We start from the raw sequence: 21,660 nt of genomic DNA on the forward strand, positions 1-21,660 counted from the left end.
TTAGTTCAATTTAGTATAATCTATTTTTTAGTTTCAGTTTTGTTCAAGTTCAGGTTAAGTTTAGCATAGTATATTTTTCGTTATAAATTCAGTTCAAGTCCAGTGGAATTAATTATCAGTTCTACTTCAGGTTCAGTTTTTTTAGAATTTAGGTCGAGTACCATCGAATTTCATTGAATTGCATTAGAGTTTGGCTGTTATGTATTTCAGTTTTCTTGTGATTCAGTGTTAAATCTAGGTTCAGTTAAGTAGAATCTATTTTCAGTTTTATTTTCAGGTTAAGTTTAGTAGAACCTATTTTCAGTTTTTTTGTTCAGTTCAAGTCTAGTAGTTTTTTCTCTGTCTCTTTATTTATTCTATTTATTTTCAGTTATCAGTTTCAGTCATGTTTGTGAGGTTCAGTTTAGTTTTGTAACCTGCATTAGAGTTTCAGTGAATTAAATTTCAGTTTTTTCGTGTAGCCGAAGTTCAGGTCTCTATGTTGTACTTTAAGTTCAGGTTCAATCACGTAGAATCTAGGTTCTCAGCTTCAGTATTTGAGTCTCAGGTTTATTATGGTTGTGCCCATATCTGCTACGTTATTTTTTCATTTCGATTTCAGGTTTAGGATTGTTATCAGTTCAGTTTTTATTTTATTTTTTAGTTTTATAATTCCAGGTTTCTAGTTCCTAGACTTTAGTTTCAAGTTCAGGATTGTTTTTAGTTGAGTTTTAGTTAATTTTTTTATCTTTAATTGTACTAAGGTAGTCTTTATTTTTTTTAGTATCCTAGTTTCAGTTTAAGTAACTCAGCTCCATTATGTTTCAGTTACTAAGTTTTAGTAAATTCGTGCAGCAGCTGTAGGTTGCCTTGGTCTAAAGCAATGCAGCCTGATTGCTTGATTCAGTGAGTGAAACTAGTTGTAGTTCGGCAATAGTAGCAGTGGCATTTCGGTCTTGCAGAGACAATACCTCAGTCTATCTTAATGGTTTTGCATTGTCACTCCTAGCAAGTCAATGTGTATTCAGTTTGTGAGCCATGTCATTTTCATATTATATTTTCATATTGATCCTTAGTCTATAGCTTTGGTTAATTTATTTGGAGTAAATTGCACGGCCGATCCTTAAAGTATTAGGCTGATTTCGTCTGGGTCCCCAAACTATGAAATCGCACTCTTAGCTCTTCAATCTACTTAATTCGGTCCATATAGGTCCTAAACAGCCTAGACGGTGTCAAGCAATCGACGTGGCTGTCCATGTACGTAGAGGAGGCACATGAGGCACACATGACCATCGGCAGCCACTGGCTTTTTAGCCAAAACCCCCCGCACGATCTCATCTTCTCCACCTCAGTCCTTTCCTTTCTCTCGGACCTCGACGAAAGGGGGAAAAGGGGCGGAGCGTGGCGACACCGGCGACTCGTGCTGTTCGCGGAGGCGGCGTGGGCGGAGAGCGAGGACAACTCGACGGCCGTGCCTAGAGGGCCCTCTAGGCGTGGGCGGTGGGGGAGATGGCCGCCGAATCAAGCTCGGTGGTGGCGACCAGGAGGCGCGGTGATAAGCCGCGACTAATTACGTGCCCGAGATGCCATCGTCATAAGGTAGTAAAGTGTCGTTCGAAGCAGTCGTGGTCCTTGGATCAGATCTTCTACACCTACCTAGATCACAATGTAAGTTAGGTTTGCCAGTTTGAGTTCATTCCAAATCCGAGTATTAGAGTCCAAGTTTTCAGTATGTGTGCTTTGTCTGTTTGATGAATCTACAGAAGGATGGAACTGGTTGCCCATTTTTTCTTTGGGAGGCAGGACACTTCAACCACTTGGAGACAAAAGCAGCAAAAGAAAAGGCAGCTGGGATGCAATCTGATGAAGTTACTGAGAGCTTGTTGGAGAAGAATGTCGACCTAGGAAATGGAGATGCCACAACTGTTGAAGTAGAGCATGCCACAACTGTTGAAGTAGAGCTTAGAACTTTGATCAATATAGGATATGATATTGCAGAGCTCTTGAAATGCATTCTCTGTATGTGCTTGATAATTGTAGTTGTGCAACTGCTGCTGGTGTTTGTTTAGATGAAGAAGTGAATGTTGAATGTGAAGTAGGTTTGGGGAGTAGGAGTGCTTTTGTTTATGTGTGAATTTGTAATATTTCCATGTAAGAACTGGTAATGCTTTATGGTATTGATCATGTATGTTATCTGACTGAAATTTGTGGTATCTATGGCTGTAATTTTAGAAGAACACATTTCACTTGTGCAAACTACATTGTGATGCTTAGCAACCAAAGTTGTACATCCAGTCATGAAGTTGTACATCTAGTCAATTAAGGGATTTGAAAAATCATAGTTGTAAATGAATATTTGTAATTCATCTTTCTGAGATTTCGCTCAATCGGCCAAACCAACAGCTTGCAATAATTTAACAGTAGGCTGAAAACAACAACTTGCAATTTTATCTCTCAAAAGTATAAGTAATAAATGACAAGAAATGTTCCCATTCTACTATCTACATCTATACATAGCGCTTCACCAAGCTCTGTAATTTAGCTACACCAAACTTTGCAATTCATAGTTTGGGGGCAGAGCTGTGGTGCAGGGCTATGCACAATTCACATTTTGGGGCAAAGCTGTGGTGCGTGGCGGTGCACAATCGCTATCCCTATTGAGAAGCATTGCAATGGTGAGATACTCGAGTCGAAGTAGAGGATATGAAGGTCCTTCGTGATACTCGAGTTGAAGTTGAGAAGCATTGCAATCGCTATCCTTGCACATTAAAATCTGAATTACTCATAAACAAAACTACAAATGGCTTAGCAGTGATTCTGATATCTGAAGGTAACCATAAAGTTCTATTGCAAATAAACAGTTATACATTGTGTGGCACCATTACTGTCAGGCCTGCTTTCTCAAGGAACTTCAGGCCTCAGCCACCCAAAACTGCATTGTGATGCTTAGCAACCAAAGTTGTACATCCAGTCATGAGTTTGTAGCCTAAGACAATGGCATTGCATCACATGCATACATCCATCTATACAAGATGTCTAGACTTTTGGCATGCATACTAGTGTTTATGCATTACAAAAGATGTTGCTATCCACAAAAGCAACTATACGGCTACCCTATTCCATGTTGCTATCAACAAAAGGCAACTATATCGCTTTCCTATTCCAGTCACAAAAGTCAGGTTGGCATGTCCACAGTTTCATGCAACATTTTTAGCTGTGGTCTTCTTCCCTTGAACTCCTCTAGTCTTCTTGCCCTTCTTCCCTCCACCTTGTCCAGCTTCTTTGCTCTTACCGATAGTAGTTACTTTCTTCTTGTTTACTCTTGCCCCGCCTGCTTTAGTTGTGTAAGGAAAATGGACCCTAGGCCCATTTACTTTGAATTTTGGTGTTTGATGACCAACACAACCAAATTGGACTAATGAATTTGCAAGTGATTATTTTGTAGTTCAATAGGATGCAAGACGTGACTTGAATGAAATGGTATCCTTTCCATGTTAGGTAACTAGATGTTATTACTTTCAATTGGTATTTCCTACAAGTGGTATTTCTTACAAAATGGTATCCTTAAGCATCTAGTTATTTTCATGCCTAGATTTGTATTTGCATGCTTATATCTTTTGTCATGCATATACTAGGTATATCTTATGGTAGGCTTGCTCGGTTTCATTCTTAACCCTTGGAGCAAACCTACATGGTTTAAAATTGTTTAGGAGCATGGCACATAGCTTGTCTTACAATTGTTCATCTAATATGTGCCAAAGTCCAAATTGTAGATAATCTCTCCCAAATATCATCTTCGAAAATGACTCTCACATTCATGTGATGTCATCTTTCAAGTGGTATTTTGATCCTAAAATCAATGTGCATGATTCTTACAAGTATTCCACACTTGTGTGCACAAATTTAGGGGGAGATTACTCTACAAGTTGGATGCTTTGAGACTAACATTTTTTTAAGCTTATCATATGTGTAGTAGTCTCATTGCAAGAAAAATGGAGTCCCCAGAGTTAAGCATCATACTTCAAATATCCACCACCTATTGCAAGTGGTAGAAATTAAATTGGGTTCCACATGTAGTATTTCTAAACCAATATCATCATGTTGATTTCATTTTGATATTTATATGCTTTCTCCATGTATTATATAGATTAAATTCCCTTGAGCAATAATTTGCCAATTATACATATGCTTTGCCTTCTACCATATGTATACATATATTTAGGGAGAGTTTAATCTATATAATGTGAGAGTCAAATTTGGTGATATATTCTACTCTACACACAAAGGATCACAAAGTTTGACCCTCCCTTGTGCTACTAATGTCTTTCTTTTCGGTGTTTGATTCCAAAGGGGGAGAATTTAGAGGACCAAAAGCAAGCATTAATTTGTAGGACCAAAAGCTAGACTATAATGGTCTACAAGTGGTAATGGTCCGAGAAAGGGAGGAGAGTGGATTATGGATTGCCTATGGAATGGGGAGAATTTATAGAAAGCAAGACTTAAATCCATAATACCACATGGGGACATTTGCAAGAGCAAGATAAGTTTTTGTATGATATTCCTTAGTTTTACAAGAAGTATCTTTTAGCATCATATAATCTTGCCTCTTGCATTGCATCCTAGCAAGTAGGTAGTTTTTAAATTTCAAAATTCTATTATTTGCTTGCTTTGGTCGTGTTGTCATCAATTACCAAAAAGGGAAGATTGTAAGGAAAATGGACCCTAGGCCCATTTACTTTGGATTTTGGTGTTTGATGACCAGCACAACTAAATGGACTAATGAATTTGCAAGTGATTATTTTGTAGTTCAATAGGATGCAAGACGTGACTTGAACGAAGGCGACGTGATAATTCGATGATCAACACCATAAGCAAGACCTCAGAAGCACAAGAGAACACCCAAGATATCAAGCAAAGTTCAAGCACGAAGATAGAAACCAAGTCAGACGCAAGATCGTAAAGAAATGAGCTCACAGAGGTGATCGAACGTTGCACCGGACGCTGCACCGGACGCTTCGATGCACAGGACGCTGCACCGGACGCTGCACCGGATGCTCCGATTCACAGGACGCTGCACAAGATGCTGCACCGGACGCTTCGATCAAGAGGCTCAGCAACAGTAGAGTCAACAGTAGCGACCGGACGCTGCACAGGATGCTGCACCGGACGCTCCGATGCACAGGACGCTACACCGGACGCTACATAGGACGTTGAGTGCCAGAGTCCGGTCAACATCAGTAAGATTCTAGAGAGCCGTTTTCGTGACCAGACGTGTCCGGTCAGTGCTGATCGGACGCTGGTCAGAGTCCGGTTAATAGCAGAAAAGCGGGATTTCGTCCCTAATGGCTACTTTCTCAGTGGGGCTTATAAATAGACCCTCCAACCGGCCATTTGAGTAGTGTGGAGCTAAGAAAACACATCTAGGGTGTTGATACACCATTTTAGTGATCTCTACTTGCATAGTGCTTAGTTTTTCATTAGGTGATTAGCGTAGGTGCTTCGCGAAGTGCTTAGGTTGATTAGACCACCGCTTATGCGTTTGCTCTAGGTTTAGGTCTAGTGTTTAGTGAGTGTCGACGAAATATGGTCGGCAGTCTACCTAGGGGTATGCCCAAGGTAGTAGATTATCGGCAGGCAGATGCGCAAGCCCCAAACAAGACGGTGACGCAAGACAGACACGAGGTTTTATCCAGGTTCGGCCGCCAAGAAGGCGTAATACCTACGTCCTGCGTCTGATTTTTATTGCTGTATGTCAATGAGAGATGTTTTTTAGAGGGGTCCCCTGCCCGCCTTATATAGTCCGGGGGGCAGGGTTACAGATCTGGAAACTAATCCTAGTCAGTTACAATTGCCATATGTGGCCGGATAAGGATTCCTATTCTAACCGACCAGGATCCTGCTTGGTCGCCAAATCCGTCTTGATTCCTTGTGCGGGACTCCGATCAGGTTAATTGGGCCGCACGTCGCCTTTCGGGTGGACTGAACCCATCGATCCGGGCTAGCCCAAGCTTAGCCGTAAGGGTATAGGGGTTAATACCCCCACAGCTAGTCCCCGAGCATCATGTATTATGCTGCGACACGCCATTTTAACCTTCTCCGACAAACGAGGCTTGAATCCTTGACGCCTCCGACCACCGTCATCACCGGAGAAGTAGGTTGTTCGAAGAATGTATGGTGCTCTTTAAGAAAAAAGAAAAAGATTTCTGTCCTGAGAAGTGTGCCCACTTGTATTTCTGATAAGAAATGTAAGTGGTCTTGAAGCATAACGTCCTTGAACATCAGAAGCGTAGGGGTCGAAAAACAAACACATTCACCGCAAGGTGAAGTGTGCCCACTTAGTCCCCGAGCCTAGTAGTAGGTGACTTAGGCACGTGGTGCCAGGGTCTAAAAAGAATTCCCAGTTAAATTGAGAACCCAATCGTCGTACAGGCGATACGAAATGCACCAACAGGTGCATCGTACCGATGTAGTCCCCGAGCTTGCTGGAAGGCGAGGTATGAGCCTTGTAGCAAGGTCTAAAGAAATGTCTCTTAACTGTATGTGAGTATAAATCACATGTAGCCAAGGAGAACCATTATTCAAGCAGTGGTCGGGGCAGTCCCCGAGCATATTAATAATCCTTATAATAATTCAGAGCACAGGGGTCGATTTAAACAAACACATTCACCGCAAGGTGAAGTGTGCCCACTTAGTCCCCGAGCTTGCTGGAAGGCGAGGTATGAGCCTTGTAGCAAGGTCTAAAGAAATGTCTCTTAACTGTATGTGAGTACAAATCACATGTAGCTGAGGAGAGCAAAACTATAAGAAGTGGTCGGGAGAGTCCCCGAGCACGGCGGTGGTCATAGTAGTTCCCAGGCGCGGCCGTGGTCGGAGCAGTCGCCGAGCACAAAAGTGGTTTGGGAAGTATCCAAGCACAGTAGTGGTCTGGGCAAATCCACGATCACTTGCGCTGCTTGTACTATTATTTGGTGTACTTATTTTTCTATTCTTTGCCAAGTCCAGTCTGACACGTCTGGTCAAAAAAGTAAATAGGTGTAGTACGTCATTCTGTCTTTTTTTTTGCAAACAGTCGGTTGACACCTGTATTGAGGTGTGTCAGTGTGGGCCCTCTTACACCATCAACGAAGAGGCGCGTACACTGTTAACGAAGGAGCGCGTTTATTGGCATAGATTTCGAGGTTGTGTGAACAACCGTCTGCGGCGCGTGCGCACGACTCCCAATATTCTCGGGCGGACGAAACAATGGTGCTCTTTGTTTTATATAATGTAGATCTGGTAAGTTACTCACACCGTTCCCCATTGCCATCCGCCGCCACAACCTTTTTCTTCCTCCTGCCGAAACCCTATTCCCCCAAAAATCATCGCCAATCCCCTCGGTCTCCCGCATCCACCCACTTAGTAAGGACGAACTAATGGCGAAGAGAGACGCCCAGAAGAAAGGCAGGGTCATGGCGAAGGAATGGTGGAAGTCGCGGAGCAACGAGCAGACCATCGAGGACCTCGTCGCCATGGGAGTGCTCCACAACAAGGCACTTGCGGGATGGCGTGCGCCGGAAGGAGAAAGCTTCCCCGATCCACAACCAGGTGAGATTGTGGTCTTTGAAGACTTCTTCAAATGGGGTTTTGGGATTCCAGTGCACCCTTTCCTTCAGGGTCTCTGCTTGTACTACGAGATTGGGATTTGCAATCTGCATCCCAACTCGATTCTTCTTGTCTCTACCTTCATCCATCTCTACGAGGCTTATGGTGGCTTCCAGCCCCATTTCGACCTCTTTCGCCACCTGTTTTGTCTTCGGAAGAAAGGAAGCGGTGGCTCGAAGATCGCCGGAGGCGTCTACCTGAACCTGCGTGACGGCATGAAGGCTCAATACCTGCACTGCCCCTGGAACACCTCATTGGATGAGTGGTACAAGAAATGGTTCTACATCCATGAAGAGCCGAACACCATCACTCTGTGCGATGTGGGGCTGATTCCAGAGAAGAAAAGTAGCTGGTCGGAGAAGCCCGAAAACTTGGAGCAGATCGCCGAACTGCTCGGCATGATCTCGTGGGGAAGGCTTGATGGCCCAAGCGTGGTCGATAACTTCATCAGCCGAAGAATTCAACCCTGCCAGAAAAGGATTCATCCTGGCTTCGAGTACCAAGGAGGCGCAGATCCAACGAGGACCAGGAAGGAGCCGCTCGACAAGATGGAGATCAAGGCCAGGATTGGAGAGCTGTTCAACCTGGCCGATCCCAATTATGTTGCACTGAACGCCATCGAGCACGCCTTCAAGCTGGCTCGTCCTCCCCCAAAGGTAAATGACGCCTCCTTTTAATTGTAGAGTCATGTTGTATCAAGAAAATAACTGTCTTTTCCTTCATTTTGTGTCTCAGTGTAATGGCCGTGACCGAGCAGAAGTGTTCGTGTCGCCTCCCCCCGGTGTAGAATGGCCGCAAGCTACCGGCCCAGCCGCCCAGACCAGTGCCAGGACCGACGACATTCACTGGGCGGTTCTCGAGACCGTAGAGGATGCCTCGACCAGAGCCGCTGGCAAGCGTCCGGCTGCCAGCAAATGACGTCAAGCCATCTTCCCCTTGTCGGATGACGAAGCAGAGGATGCGGACATCTTCCGGCTCGTCCCCCGACAGAGGAGAAGGCAGGTGGGACCGTCGGAGCAGGGTGGCTCCTCTGGGCCAGCAGTGGTCACAGCACCGACCACTGCGACATAGAGGAGAGATGAAGGAAACATGCCACATCATACTTCGACGCCCGTACCGGAGGTTGAACAAGTCCCGGTGGAAACTGCCGAGCAAGCGGAGCAGGGGCGGTCGAGGAGACGTTCCTTCGCCACATCCTTCTACAAGTCGAAACTGTAAGTATCTATATTTTTTATGTAAGCTTTGCATTTTGCATTGGATGCTATTGTCTTCTGAATTTGTCTCTGAATTCATCAGATCGGCTTCCACCGAAAGCCCCGACCAGCTAACTGGGTGCGGAACGTCCTCACCAACAACAGCAGGACAAACTGCTCAGCAACCAGCCGTGGAGGAGCCCATGGCAGGGACTCCGCCTAAGCCTCAGTAGGTGGACGACCAGACGCCAGTCCCCGAGCAGCTGGTCGGGAAGACAACCGAGCAGAATACAAGTGCTCCAAGCACGAAACCTGCTGAGGCGGATACCACGACGCCAAGGAAACTGGATCTAGCCGAGGGGCAGCAGCCAGAAGTTGCCTAGAACATGGTTGCCGACACGACGGCCCGTGGGAAAGCCCTGGTGGTCGTGGAGTCTGAGAACTCCAGACCAGTGCCGCCTCCCGAACAGGAGGCTGAAGAGGAAGAAGTGGAAGAAGTCCTGGGCCGTCCCTAAGATAGGCGACAACATATATATGTGTCGCGCTATCGGAACGACGAATGGGTCATGCACGAGGAAATCCCAGAGGTCGAAGAGACCTTAAGAGTCGAACGGGCGGCCAAGCGTCTGGTGACGGAAGTCCAGGTATATTTGGCTTGAGTCCTTTGACCCTGTTGTGTAGTTGAACTGTCTGACGTAGCTTGTCTGAATGCAGGACTTAATGAAAACTGCCAGATATCGAAAAAGGTGCTTCGACCAGATAGAAGGAATCACGACGACCAATAAGGAGCTGACGGCTGAAGTGGAACGCCTACGGCACCAACTTGAAGCCGCCGACCAGGAGAGGACAGTCCGAGAAGCACAGAACCAAAACCTGGTCGGCCAGCTCAAAAACAAAGAACATGAGAAAACAGGTAAGTGTTCACCGTATCATAACAAGTGCGGGACTTGTGTTATTTTGTTCTTGACAGTAATAGCTGTAATGTAGGTTTAGAAGCTGAAGTGACCCGCCTCCAGGGGGAGAACAGCCGTGCGCTTGCAGAATGTGGTCGCCTGAAGGAGGACAATGAGAAACTGGCACGCCGCCAGTCGGAACTCCAAGACCACACTAACAGAATGAAGGACGACCTGAAAAGTAAGCACTCCAGACCACCTTTCTGATTCAATTGCCCACATTGCCTTGTCGTGTCATCACGTTTGATGTCTTGTACTGTTTTTAGTTTTGAAAGTCAATGCCAAGAGGCACCTTGAGGCAGTGATCAAGGAGCGTGACGACTGGAAAGCACAATGCCTTAAGGCCACCGAGGAGCGGGACACGTGGAGCAAGCGGTGCCAAGAAATGGCAACTGGCATTGTGCCCGTCCTCGACCTTATCGACCCAGCGCTCACAGAGGAAGAGCTAAGGACGCCTCAGCTCAGACTGGTCGAGAGATGCAAGCAAGCATGGGGATGGTTCCAAGACTTCGTGAAGGAGGCGGGTGAGTACACGGGTGCTCATGTGCTAAGCATGGTGCGTGCTCACTACCCCCTGATCGATCTCAAATGCTTGGAGGCTGGGTACCCGAAGGAGATAGACCCAGACAAGGCCGAAGAGCTTCAGACGGCCCAGCTGGACTTGTCGTCAAAGATAATTAGCGATATTAACCTGTGCGGAGGTGGGACAGCACCTGTGCAGGGTATGCCATCGACAAGCCAGCTGGAAATGCCACCAGCTGCAAGCCAACCAACGAAGCCTGCGGTCTCGACCAGCCAGGCACCGGCGAGGCCATCCCCTTCAGCTTGACTAGCTCTAGAGTCCTCGAGACTTGAGTAGGGTATCAGAGGCAGCGAGCAGTAAATGCCATGCGCCCCGACCAGCCAATGTAATAGGCTTAGAGCTGTAGAAGGAGGACATAGTTGTGTTATTGTAAACTTGAGCCTTTTCAGGCAAGCTTGTAATAACGTAACTGTATATCATTATAAGCTTGTTTGTTTTATACAAAACGCACTTTAAGCTTGAAATTTTTTGTTGGTGTAACTAAGTGGGAACGCGTTAACATTCTGTTTAGTTGTACCGTTTTGCTCGACACGTCATCCTGAAAAGTTTGTGCGGCCCTAGTCTGGCATGTGGTCGGAGTATGAGGTACTATGACCTGTGCACACGTGGACGCAGACAAGTCAAACCAGGGGGGACCTGCCGATCACCCGCAACGTAGAGAGCGGATCCTGTGCACGTGTTGGGAGGAACCGGAGACAGGGCCTGCTCCGAAAACCGTAGAAGGAGTGGTGGTCGGCTTGTACTGGCTTAAGTTAGAATAACCATAAAATTCGGAGTGACACATTAGAGTGGTCAGAGAAATCATAGTTGCTTTAGTAAAGTAAATCGAAAATACAAGTAGAGTACATATCTCAGTAGTTAGGCATAGAAGCGTCTAAGCTTGTCGATGTGCCATGAGTTCGGTACGTCCGTGCCGTCTAGATGAACTAACCTGTAAGACGTTGGACGTGTGACTTCCTTGATCATGAAGGGTCCCTCCCATGGGGTTGCGAGTTTGTGGACACCAGCCTGGTTCGTCTTCCACTTCAGGACTAGGTCCCCGACCATGAAGAAACGCTCTTTAACGGTCTTGTTGTAGTACCTGCGCAAAACAGCAAGGTATTTGGCCGTGTGTACGCAAGAATCAAGCCTTTTCTCTTCTGCGCTGTTAACTTCTAGCTCCCGTACTTCGTTGACCTTGCCTTCGTCGAAGTTTTCTACCCGTGCTGATCTGAAAGCTATATCTGGTGGGAGGACTGCCTCAGCGCCGTAAACCATAAAGTATGGTGAGACGCCGGTGTTACGACTGGGCTGAGTTCGGAGGCCCCAGACAACGGCTGGTAACTCCTTGAGCCATCTTCCAGGAGCTTTATCGTTTTCTCTATACATCCTCTTCTTCAATGCGTCCAAGATCATGCCATTTGCCCGCTCGACTTGTCCGTTAGCCCAAGGATGCGCCACCGAGACGTATTTTACAACTATGCTCCTTTCATCGCAGAAGTCCCAAAAAGCGTTCCCGGTGAACTGAGTTCCCAGATCAGTAATGATGCTGTTGGGCACGCCGAAACGGTGGATGACCTGGTCGAGGAATGTGACAGCTTTCTCTGAAGATGCCTGTACCAGAGGCATGTATTCTATCCACTTAGAAAACTTATCAATTAACACGAAGACGCATGTAAATTTCCCAGGAGCTGGTTTGAAAGGCCGGATCATGTCCAGTCCCCAGCATGCGAAGGGCCAAGAGGCTGGAATCGTCTGGATCTCATGTGCTGGTACATGGATTCTCTTGGAGAAGAACTGACAACCCTCGCAGCGGCGGACTAGCTTCTCTGCGTCGGCCACTGCTGACGGCCAATAGAAACCTGCTCGGAAAGCCTTACCGACCAGTGTTCTTGAGGCCGCGTGGTTGCCGCAGGAGCCAGAGTGGATTTGGTCTAGGAGATGCTCGCCCTCCTCCTGGGTTATACACTTCATCAAGATTTCCTCCTTAGCGTTTTTGTGCCATAACTTGCCATCGACGAGCAGATACTGCTTACTACGACGCATCAGGCGCTCATTTTCTGTTCGATCGACATAACCGCTACCATCTGTCAAGTACTTGATGAAAGGCGTTCTCCAGTCCGGCTCATGAGTGGTCGGAAGCGGCTCGGTTGTGATCGGCGCCGGAACCGTAGCCACTAATTGCTGGTCTGAAACTTTGTCGGTTGTTGAATCTTCGTCTTCAATGGAAGGCGTGAGCAGGTCTTGGACGAATACGCCATGTGGGATTTTGGCTCGGGATGATCCTAACTTTGACAACGCATCCGCTGCCTGGTTCTTGTCCCGGACCACATGTATGTACTCGATGCCATAGAACCTGCCTTCCAGCTTTCTTATCGATTTGCAATATGCGTCCATCTTTTCACTGGTCGTGTCCCAGTCTTTGTTGAGTTGGTTGATGACCAGAGCCGAATCTCCGTAGACATAGAGACGTTTAACTCCAAGCTCAACCGCAATGCATAGACCATGCAGGCATGCTTCATACTCGGCGGCATTATTAGATGCTGGGAAATAAATCCTGAGGACGTACCGGAGCTGCTCCTTGGATGGTGATACGAAAAGAACTCCTGCTCCCGCATCGTCAATGTTGAGAGAACCGTTGAAGTACATCGTCCAATATTCGTCGGATCCCGGAGAGGCAGGCGTGCTAAAGTCTGTCCACTCGACGATGAAATCGATGAGTGCCTGAGACTTGATTGTAGTACGGCTTGCAAATTCCAAGGAAAAGGGGCATAGCTCCATTGCCCATTTGACGATGCGCCCGTTCGCATCCTTATTGCGAATGATGTCCCCCAAAGGATACTCGGTCATGACCACCACACGATATCCGTCGAAGTAATGTCTCAACTTTCGGGATGTTATCAGTATGGCGTAGAGCAGTTTCTAAATCTGTGGGTACCTGGTCTTGGATTCGTTGAGTACCTCACTAATGAAATAAATTGGCCGCTGTACCTTGTAGGCGTGGCCCGGCTCGTCGCGCTCGACCACCATTGTAGTGGAAACCACCCGATCGGTTGCCGCAATGTAAAGTAGGAGAGTTTCGTCTTCTCTGGGAGTAGTAAGTACTAGAGGTGACGTGAGGTATTGTTTCAGCTACGTGAAGGCAGCGTCTGCCTCCTCCGACCACTCAAACTTCTCGAACGATTTGAGCAGTTTGAAGAACGGTAGTCCTTTTTCTCCTAATCTTGATATGAAACGGCTTAGAGCAGCCATGCAGCCGGTGAGCTTCTGGACATCCTTCACCTTTTTTGGGGGCTTCATGTCTAAGACAGCTTTGACTTTCTCCGGGTTAGGGCGTATGCCATCGTAACTGACGACGTTGCCGAGCAATATGCCAGAAGGGACACCAAAGATGCACTTCTTTGGGTTTAATTTCCATTGGAACGTATTAAGGGCTGCGAAGGTGCGTTCCAGATTGTCAACAAGGGTATGTGCTTCCTTGGTTTTGACAACTACATCGTCGACGTAAGCCTCGACGAGGCCGTCTTTTATCTCGTCGTTGAGGCAGGCCTGTATAGCGCGTTGGTAGGTAGCACCGGCGTTTTTGAGCCCGAACGATATAGTCGTGTAGCAGTAGGCGCCAAAAGGCGTGATGAAAGATGTCTTGATCTGGTCGTCCTTTTTGAGAGCGATCTGGTGATAACCAGAGTAGCAATCGAGAAAGGAAAGCAGCTCACAACCGGCGGTTGAATCTACGACCTCGTCTATGCGAGGTAAGCCAAAGGGGTCCTTAGGGCAGTGTTTGTTGAGATCAGTGTAATCAACGCACATTCTCCATTCATTATTCTTTTTGCGTACAAGAACCGGGTTGGCTAACCATTCCGGATGATACACTTCTTTGATAAATCCAGCTACCAAAAGCCGTGTAACTTCTACCCTAATCGCCTCCTTTTTGTCGTGAGCGAACCGTCGTAGCTTCTGCTTGATTGGTTTGGCTTTGCTGTTGACATTTAAGGAGTGCTCAATCAAGTCCCGAGGTACACCGGGCATGTCGGAAGGTTTCCATGCAAACACATCCACGTTGCCCCTCAAGAACCTGACGAGCGCGTCTTCCTATTTGGGATCCAGGTCGGCCCCGATGAGGGCCGTTTTGCTGGGATTGCCCTCGACCAGCTGGATCGTCTTGTGCTCCTTGGATCTAATGTTCTTGCGCGGAGCCTTGAGCTCTGGGATCTCCAAGTGGTCGGCCAGGGTCTTCTTAGTGTCGAGCATGGTCTCAGCCATGCGAATAGAGAGGTCGTGGGCCTCTGCTATTTTGAAGCTGTCGTCCTCGCAGGTATAAGCTGCGTATACGTTGCCCCTGAGGGTTAAAACTCCTTTCTCAGTAGGCATCTTGAGCACCAGATACCTGTAATGAGGTATGGCCATGAACTTGGTGAGCGACGGTCGACCAAGAATAGCATGGTAGGTGCCATCGAAATCAGCGACCACGAAGTTGACGTAGTCGGTGCGGAAGTGGTCCGGAGTCCCAAACTGCACAGGTAGCGTGATCTGCCCGAGAGGTGTGGAGCTCTGTCCGGGGAGAACGCCCCAGAACTGTGCCTCGTACGGCTTCAGGTCCGCCTGGGCTATTTTCAGAGCAGGCAGGCTGTTCTTGAACAGTATATCAATGGAGCTGCCGCCGTCGATCAGTACCCTATCGAATTGAACCTTGTTGATACAAGGATCGAGGACCAGGGGAAAACGCCCTGGCTCGGGTATGGCGGCCCATTGGTCCTTCCTGCTGAAGCAGATTTCACGGTGAGACCACGGAGGAAGCCGCGGATCGGTGAGAAGGTTGTCGGTCTTTGCCACGTTCAAGCAAGCACGGGCGAGCAGCTTGCGTTCTCGTTTGGTCTCAATGGACACCTTGCCGCCGATGATGGTGTGCACGCGATCAGTCGGCTTGACGTATTTATGACGAGGATCTGCATCGTCGTCGTCGTTGTCCTCGTTGCGCTGTTCCCCCGCGTCGTTAGGCTTGTCGGACGTATCCGGAGCCTGTTGACGTGTGTAGATAGTCTTGAGGACGTGGCAATTCTCCATGGTGTGGTTCGACTTGGGATGGAGCTGGCAGGGTCCCTTCAATGCTTTGGCGTAGTCGTCCTCGTAGTTTCGACGTCCGCTGCCCTTTTTCACGGTATTGACCTCGCCGTCGTCTTCCCGAGCGCGCTTGCTTCTATAATCGTCACGGCGGTTGTGCCGCTGATTACGTTGATCACGGTGGTCGCGGGAGTCGTTGCGCTGGTTGCGGTGGTCAAAATTGTCGTTCCGACCACGATTGCTGCGGTAATCGTCGCGGTGTGGAGGGTGGTCGGAGCGTGGAACCCTTGCTGCTTCTTCAACAATTATCTTTTTAGCGTCGTCAGCGTCCGCGTATTTCTTAGCGGTGGCCAAAAGCGCTGTGACTGATTTGGGTCTCTTCTGGAGGAGCTTGTCTCTTAGGGCGTCGTGGAAGCGGAGGCTGGTGACGAAAGCCTCGATTGCTTCATTGTCGGAGATTGATGGGACCTTGATGCGCATCTCCGAGAAACGCCGAACGTACTCGCGCAGTGGTTCATCCTTCCGATCTCGGATCTGCTGCAGATCGTACTTGTTGCTGGGTTGTTCACAAGTAGCGATGAAATTGTCGATGAAGGCCTGCCTGAGCTCCTGCCAAGAGTCAAAATAGTTCGCTGGCAAGCTAACCAGCCATTGGTGACCTGCATGACCAACAGCGACTGGGAAGTAGTTAGACATGACGTGCTCGTCGGCCATGGCTGAGCGGCACGCAGTTTCGTAGAGCATGACCCATAATTCAGGGTTTTCCTTGCCGTCGTACTTCTGAAGCTTCTCGAGCTTGAAATTCTTGGGCCATATGACTTGGCGCAGGTGTGGAGTGAACTGCTTTAGACCCGGCGGACCATGGGCGGTGTCATACTCCATACGGCGATAGCTTTCATGGGATGCACGATCGTCGGCTCTCTGGTTGATGTGAGCACGCAGATCACGTCCACCGAGGTAATGGCGGAGATCGTTATTGCCATCGCGGCGATCTCGATTGCCATCTGGATTAGCCCTGCGACCGTGGTTATCACGGCGATTGTCGCGGTTATCTCGGCGATTGTCGCCTCGAACGTCGTGGCAGTTATCCTCCCGACGGCGGTTGTCGTCCCGACCACCATCATGACCACCGTTTCCACCTTGACGGTTGTCTGATGGGTCATTATTGCACGAGCCACGTTGGTCAAGTGGCTGTGAGCGACTCAAGTATTGGCGGCTGTGGCTTGATTCGACAGAAACGGATGGAGCCCGAGCTTGATTCATCTCTGCGGTTTGAGCCATAGCAGCTGTCAGATAAGCTTGTATGTCATCACGGACTGCTTGGGTCTCGGGAGTGTTGGGCAACCGCTGCATTGTCGCCATGGCGACGGCTACGTTGGCGCTTGGGGTCTTGAAGACCTGTTTGTCCCCAACCCTGTCGAAAGCATTGTTGAGGTCACGAGGTCGGAGCCTTATGCGTCGTGCCTCCTGGTCTGCTTCAGCTTCGATTTGCCGGCGATTAAACCGGTCAATATTGCGTGCTTCGCGTGCAGTCTTTTCTTGTTCTGTTTTGCCAACTGCTGGCGGCTTGTCGTTGCTGACAACATGGATCAAATCCCCTCGTCTTGGCGGGAAAGACGGAAATTGGGGGAAACCCGGGGCGTGGTCTGGTAGATCCAGATCGTATTTGACGCCTTCATCTTCGTGACGCTGAAGCTCGGTGTGGACAGATGCGTTGGATGCGACGCCGGATGAGGAGCTGGAGTCACCCTCTCGGACTGTGTGGACGGATCCTTCTTGATAATCTTCAATCCGGACCATGTTTACGATGTTGCATGGCTTTGGCCGAGATCGGTGGATAGGACATAGGTCCGAGCGGCGTCGTAGGTTGTACGCGTAGCTAGAGGCAGCGTTTCGCAGGCCGTAGGGCTAGACCTGGTGGTTCTCCGTCGAGACTTCGTACTCGCAGAGTCGGAGACCCGTTGCGAAGGCTGGCTGGCGACGAGCGGAGCGCCCCACAAGATCTGTTCCAAGCCGTGTAGGACGACTGGCCCGAGCTGGTCGGATAGATCTGTTGTGGGGAGCTGTTACCTGCTCATTAGGTTGGCTTTGAATCGTACTTACCAGAGCTAGGGTTTCAGCGAGTTTGATGCCGACCCGATCGATGGAGTCGTGCAGGTTGGTGTCGTCGATCTGCTTTCCTCTGTAGCGGGGAAGCGGATGACGGGTTGTCAGCGTGGCTGTGGGCGTGGTCGGAGCCAGATGTACCGTGGTCGGAGCCAGATCCATCGTGGTCGGAGCCGTGTTCGTCGTGGTCGGAGCCGTGTTCACCGTGGTCGGAGCCGTGTTCACCGTGGTCGGAGCCGTAGCCGATGCAGGTGAAGTAGTCATCGGCGCGGGTTGAATCCACGCCTCCTCCACGGTCATGGCGATGGAGACGCCAGGGCCGGTGGTCCAAGTGATCTGGCCGACGGTGAACGTGAGGCCGTTGGGCGTAGCCATGGAGCCGAAGATGATGACCATCTTGTTTGCTTGGAGAGCAGTACGCACACCCCCTACCTGGCGCGCCACTGTCGACGAAATATGGTCGGCAGTCTATCTAGGGGTATGCCCAAGGTAGTAGATTATCGGCAGACAGATGCGCAAGCCCCAAACAAGACGGTGACGCAAGACAGACACGAGGTTTTATCCAGGTTCGGCCGCCAAGAAGGCGTAATACCTACGTCCTGCGTCTGATTTTTATTGCTGTATGTCAATGAGAGATGTTTTTTAGAGGGGTCCCCTGCCCGCCTTATATAGTCCGGGGGGCAGGGTTACAGATCTGGAAACTAATCCTAGTCAGTTACAATTGCCATATGTGGCCGGATAAGGATTCCTATTCTAACCGACCAGGATCCTGCTTGGTCGCCAAATCCGTCTTGATTCCTTGTGCAGGACTTCGATCAGGTTAATTGGGCCGCACGTCGCCTTTCGGGTGGACTGAACCCATCGATCCGGGCCAGCCCAAGCTTAGCCGTAAGGGTATAGGGGTTAATACCCCCACAGTGAGGTTTGCATACCTCTTACCACTCGGTGCTTGCACGCACAATTATTGTACATCGGAGGGGCTTATAGTCTTGCGAGATCATACCAACCGCGTTTGTGGTGTGACTGCCACTGTGTACCAGAGGGAATAAGGCCCACGGCGTTTTGGTCAGAAGCTTGATAGTGAAGACGGCGGGGAGCTTCTGAGAGAGGCTTACCAGAAGGCACGTTAGAGACCTACTTGCGTGTGGGGAAGGCCCGAGGTTATCCACGGAGTTACTCGACCGGGAGCTTGGCCCTTGCGAGGGATTCCTTGTGAGGGGCTCCAACGAGGACTAGGGGGAAGCTTGCGCGTTTCTCGATACCTCGGTAAAAATACCAGAGTCGTCGATGGGAGTTTGCATATCTCCACCTTGCTCTTTAGCTTTTGCATTTACATTGATTACATTACTCCTTTTGCGGTAGAGATAGCAGCACATTAGCAAAACCGTAGTTGCACATTTAGATAGTTTATCTTTTGCATAGGTTTTGCTAAGGGTAGAAAAGGAGGCTATAGTTTAGAGTTAGAATTTTAAGTTGCCTAATTCACCCCCCCCTCTTAGGCGTCACGATCCACTTCAATTTGCCTAATTCACCCCCCTCTTAAGCGTCACGGTCCACTTTAAGTTGCAACAGTGATAACTACTGGCCTTGCAGTTGGCTGGTTGGACTAAATGAAGGTAGAGTCTGGCAAGGGTCCTAACTGCTGATTTAGGCTGCTGCATTGAGTGGGCTACAGGCGGTAAGAAAAATGTAGATTGACATTAGTAGAGTAAAATTGGTCATGCAAACAGTAGAGTAAAATTGAAATCACAGAAACATGAGAAAGCATCTGTGAAAGCATTATTTCATGTGTCATCTCTTCTTGCATTGGGTAATCAAAAGGTGGTGGTGCCTCGGCCTCTATGTCATCCTATAAGAACAGTAATGTTAACAACTGAAGTGATGACTGTCTAGTGTAACAGAACATAACATAGTACATACACCATGGTCATTAGTAACTATTGGAGGTATTTCTTCAATGCCACTTGGACTGATGCCTGCCTTCTTCAATTCACATGTCCTCACATTATGATCTGGTGATTTGCACCAACTGCAGTGCATTTTGGACCCATGCTTTGTTAGCTTAGGTCCATTTCTGCCTTGAACCTCATATGCTTGTTTTTTTCCTTGCCTTTGGTGGCCTCCCAATCCTTTTCTCATAAACTAGTGGAGCAACTGGAGGTCCATCAGTCTTCTCCTAGTTAGCCATGTCCTTACATGGCCAAATGTTGTTGGCATATGTAGTTGCAAAAGCTCCAACAGAGTAACAGACAGGGATCACTGTCTCTGGAGGTATCCTCTCATGTCTCAAGCAGGAAATGGCATGGGAACATGGAATACCTGTGAGATCCCACCTCCTATACTCACATTGCTTGTTGAAAATATCAACAATGTATGTGTTTTCCTTAGACTGCACTTGGAATATTCCCTGACCAGCAGGCATGGCATAGTAAATATTAGCAAATTCAACATTCTTGGTAATTTTTCCTTATCTTTGGGCAAACAGTTCCAACAAAGTTTTTTGCTTCCTTTTGTTTGTTGTAGTGTTTAGTCATTATTTGGTTTTTGATCCTCTCCAACATACTTAGGATGGGTAGCTCCCTAGCCTCTAAGATGTACTTGTTAAAGACCTCACAGTTGTCATTGAGCAACACATCACATTTTGGGAAAGTGCTGAAAAAGGCTCTGACCTAGGTATTTGGTGCCATTTGCTCCAACCATTGGTGGGCAGCTGCATCTATTTCCTTCATTTTCTGCATGTTCTTCTCCCAATGCCTCACATAGGTGGACCTAGCACATGTCCACAACTGGTTTTTGAGGTTGTAACCTTTGAAATGGACTTGGAAATTTTCGTACAAATGCCTCACAAAATTTGTGCTCAGCCTCAGGGAACACTTGTGCCACAGCTGGGATAAGACCCTACAAAAATACAGTGGTAATGTGTTAGTGAACAAACATGCAAATGTTATTAGTCACTGATTGTGTAGAAAACTTTATGCAAATGTTATTTTACCTTTTGGTTGTCTATCATGATAGTCCATGGGAATGTGTTGTCAATGCTGAGGTCGTCTTTTAGGCTATGCAGAAACCATTTCCAGGACAAGAGAGATTCAACTTCCACCACTGCAAAAGCAATTAGGAAGATGCAGTCATTTGGATCCATCCCTACAGCAGTAAGCAACTGCCCTCCAAACTTTGTCTTCAGGTGACATCCATCCAAAAAGATGATTGGTCTGCATCCACTTAAGAAACCTCTTTTGTAAGCATCAAGTGATAAGTAACAACTACTAAATGCCCCTTCTGTTAGATTAAGGTAGAAGTTGCTACCAGGATTGGACCTTCTCAACTCTTGCCCATAATCCCACAACTGAGAGTACTGCTTCAACTCATCACCATATATAGTTTGCAATGCAAATTTTCTTGCTCTCCACAGCTTGGTTCTAGATGGAGTAAGGTTCCATTCCTTTTGAACAATTCTTGCAAAGTTAGGTAGGGTCATCTTGTTGTCTGCCCTAAATGTTTCCAAGTACTTCTCTGCAAGCCATTTGGAGGTACAAGTCTTGATCATCCACTTTTTTTGGCAGTTGTGATGGCCATTGTATGTCTTCACTAGAAAACAATTTGTCCTACTATCCATGGATGCATAGAAGTTCCATGAACACCCTTCAGCACAATGAGCCTTGACTCTCTTCCTATCATTTCTAGGCATTTTGAACTCTACCCTATCCCTAAGGTTGTACTCTATGATGGCCTTCCTCACAAGCTCAACTGTACCAAATACTTGCCCTACACTAAATGATGGATTTAGCAAATCTTCCTGCCGAAATTCCCTGAACCTGTTCCTATTGCTACCTTCATCAGAATCTGCCAAGTCAATCTCTTCCTCTTCTGTTGATTCATTCTCATCTCCAACTAACATAGTCATAGATTGCTTTCTCTTGAGTTTGTTGTCCGCAGCCTTCTTCCATTTGAACATTTTACAACCCTTAGTTGCCCCTTCATCAAACACACCAGCATCGACATTGTCAGCAAACAGGTCATCATCAGAAAATCAAATCTCATAATCACTATCATCAAAGTCTGAGTCATCTGAATTACTGTCATCTGCCTCAATGCCATCATGTACTTTGATCTTGGTTCTACTCAGTGGCCTTCCTCAGGTTAGTGTAAAACACTGGCAATTTCT

The 21,660-nt window shown here is 47.8% G+C and overlaps 1 protein-coding gene across 1 annotated transcript; it reads right to left on the bottom strand.

Moving 5' to 3' along the window:
* Nucleotides 1-20,264: 20,264 nt before the first annotated feature.
* LOC136500192 (uncharacterized) lies at nt 20,265-21,450 on the bottom strand. Its single transcript, XM_066495569.1, has 2 exons — nt 20,488-21,450; nt 20,265-20,393 (listed from the first exon to the last, which is right to left on the bottom strand). The coding sequence occupies exons 1-2, from the start codon at nt 21,448-21,450 to the stop codon at nt 20,265-20,267; spliced, it is 1,092 nt and encodes a 363-aa protein (XP_066351666.1).
* Nucleotides 21,451-21,660: the final 210 nt, after the last annotated feature.

This window comes from Miscanthus floridulus, chromosome 13 (genome assembly GCF_019320115.1).
Source record: "Miscanthus floridulus cultivar M001 chromosome 13, ASM1932011v1, whole genome shotgun sequence".
In the NCBI taxonomy this organism is placed as follows: Eukaryota; Viridiplantae; Streptophyta; class Magnoliopsida; order Poales; family Poaceae; genus Miscanthus; species Miscanthus floridulus.

What these genes read in the sequence shown, in the direction of transcription:
- LOC136500192 (XM_066495569.1), bottom strand. Translation starts at nt 21,450, where the DNA reads ATGTTCAAATGGAAGAAGGCTGCGGACAACAAACTCAAGAGAAAGCAA. An exon ending in TCATGATAGACAACCAAAAG is followed by an intron (nt 20,394 to 20,487) that starts GTAAAATAACAT and finishes GTATTTTTGTAG; the next exon opens with GGTCTTATCCCAGCTGTGGC.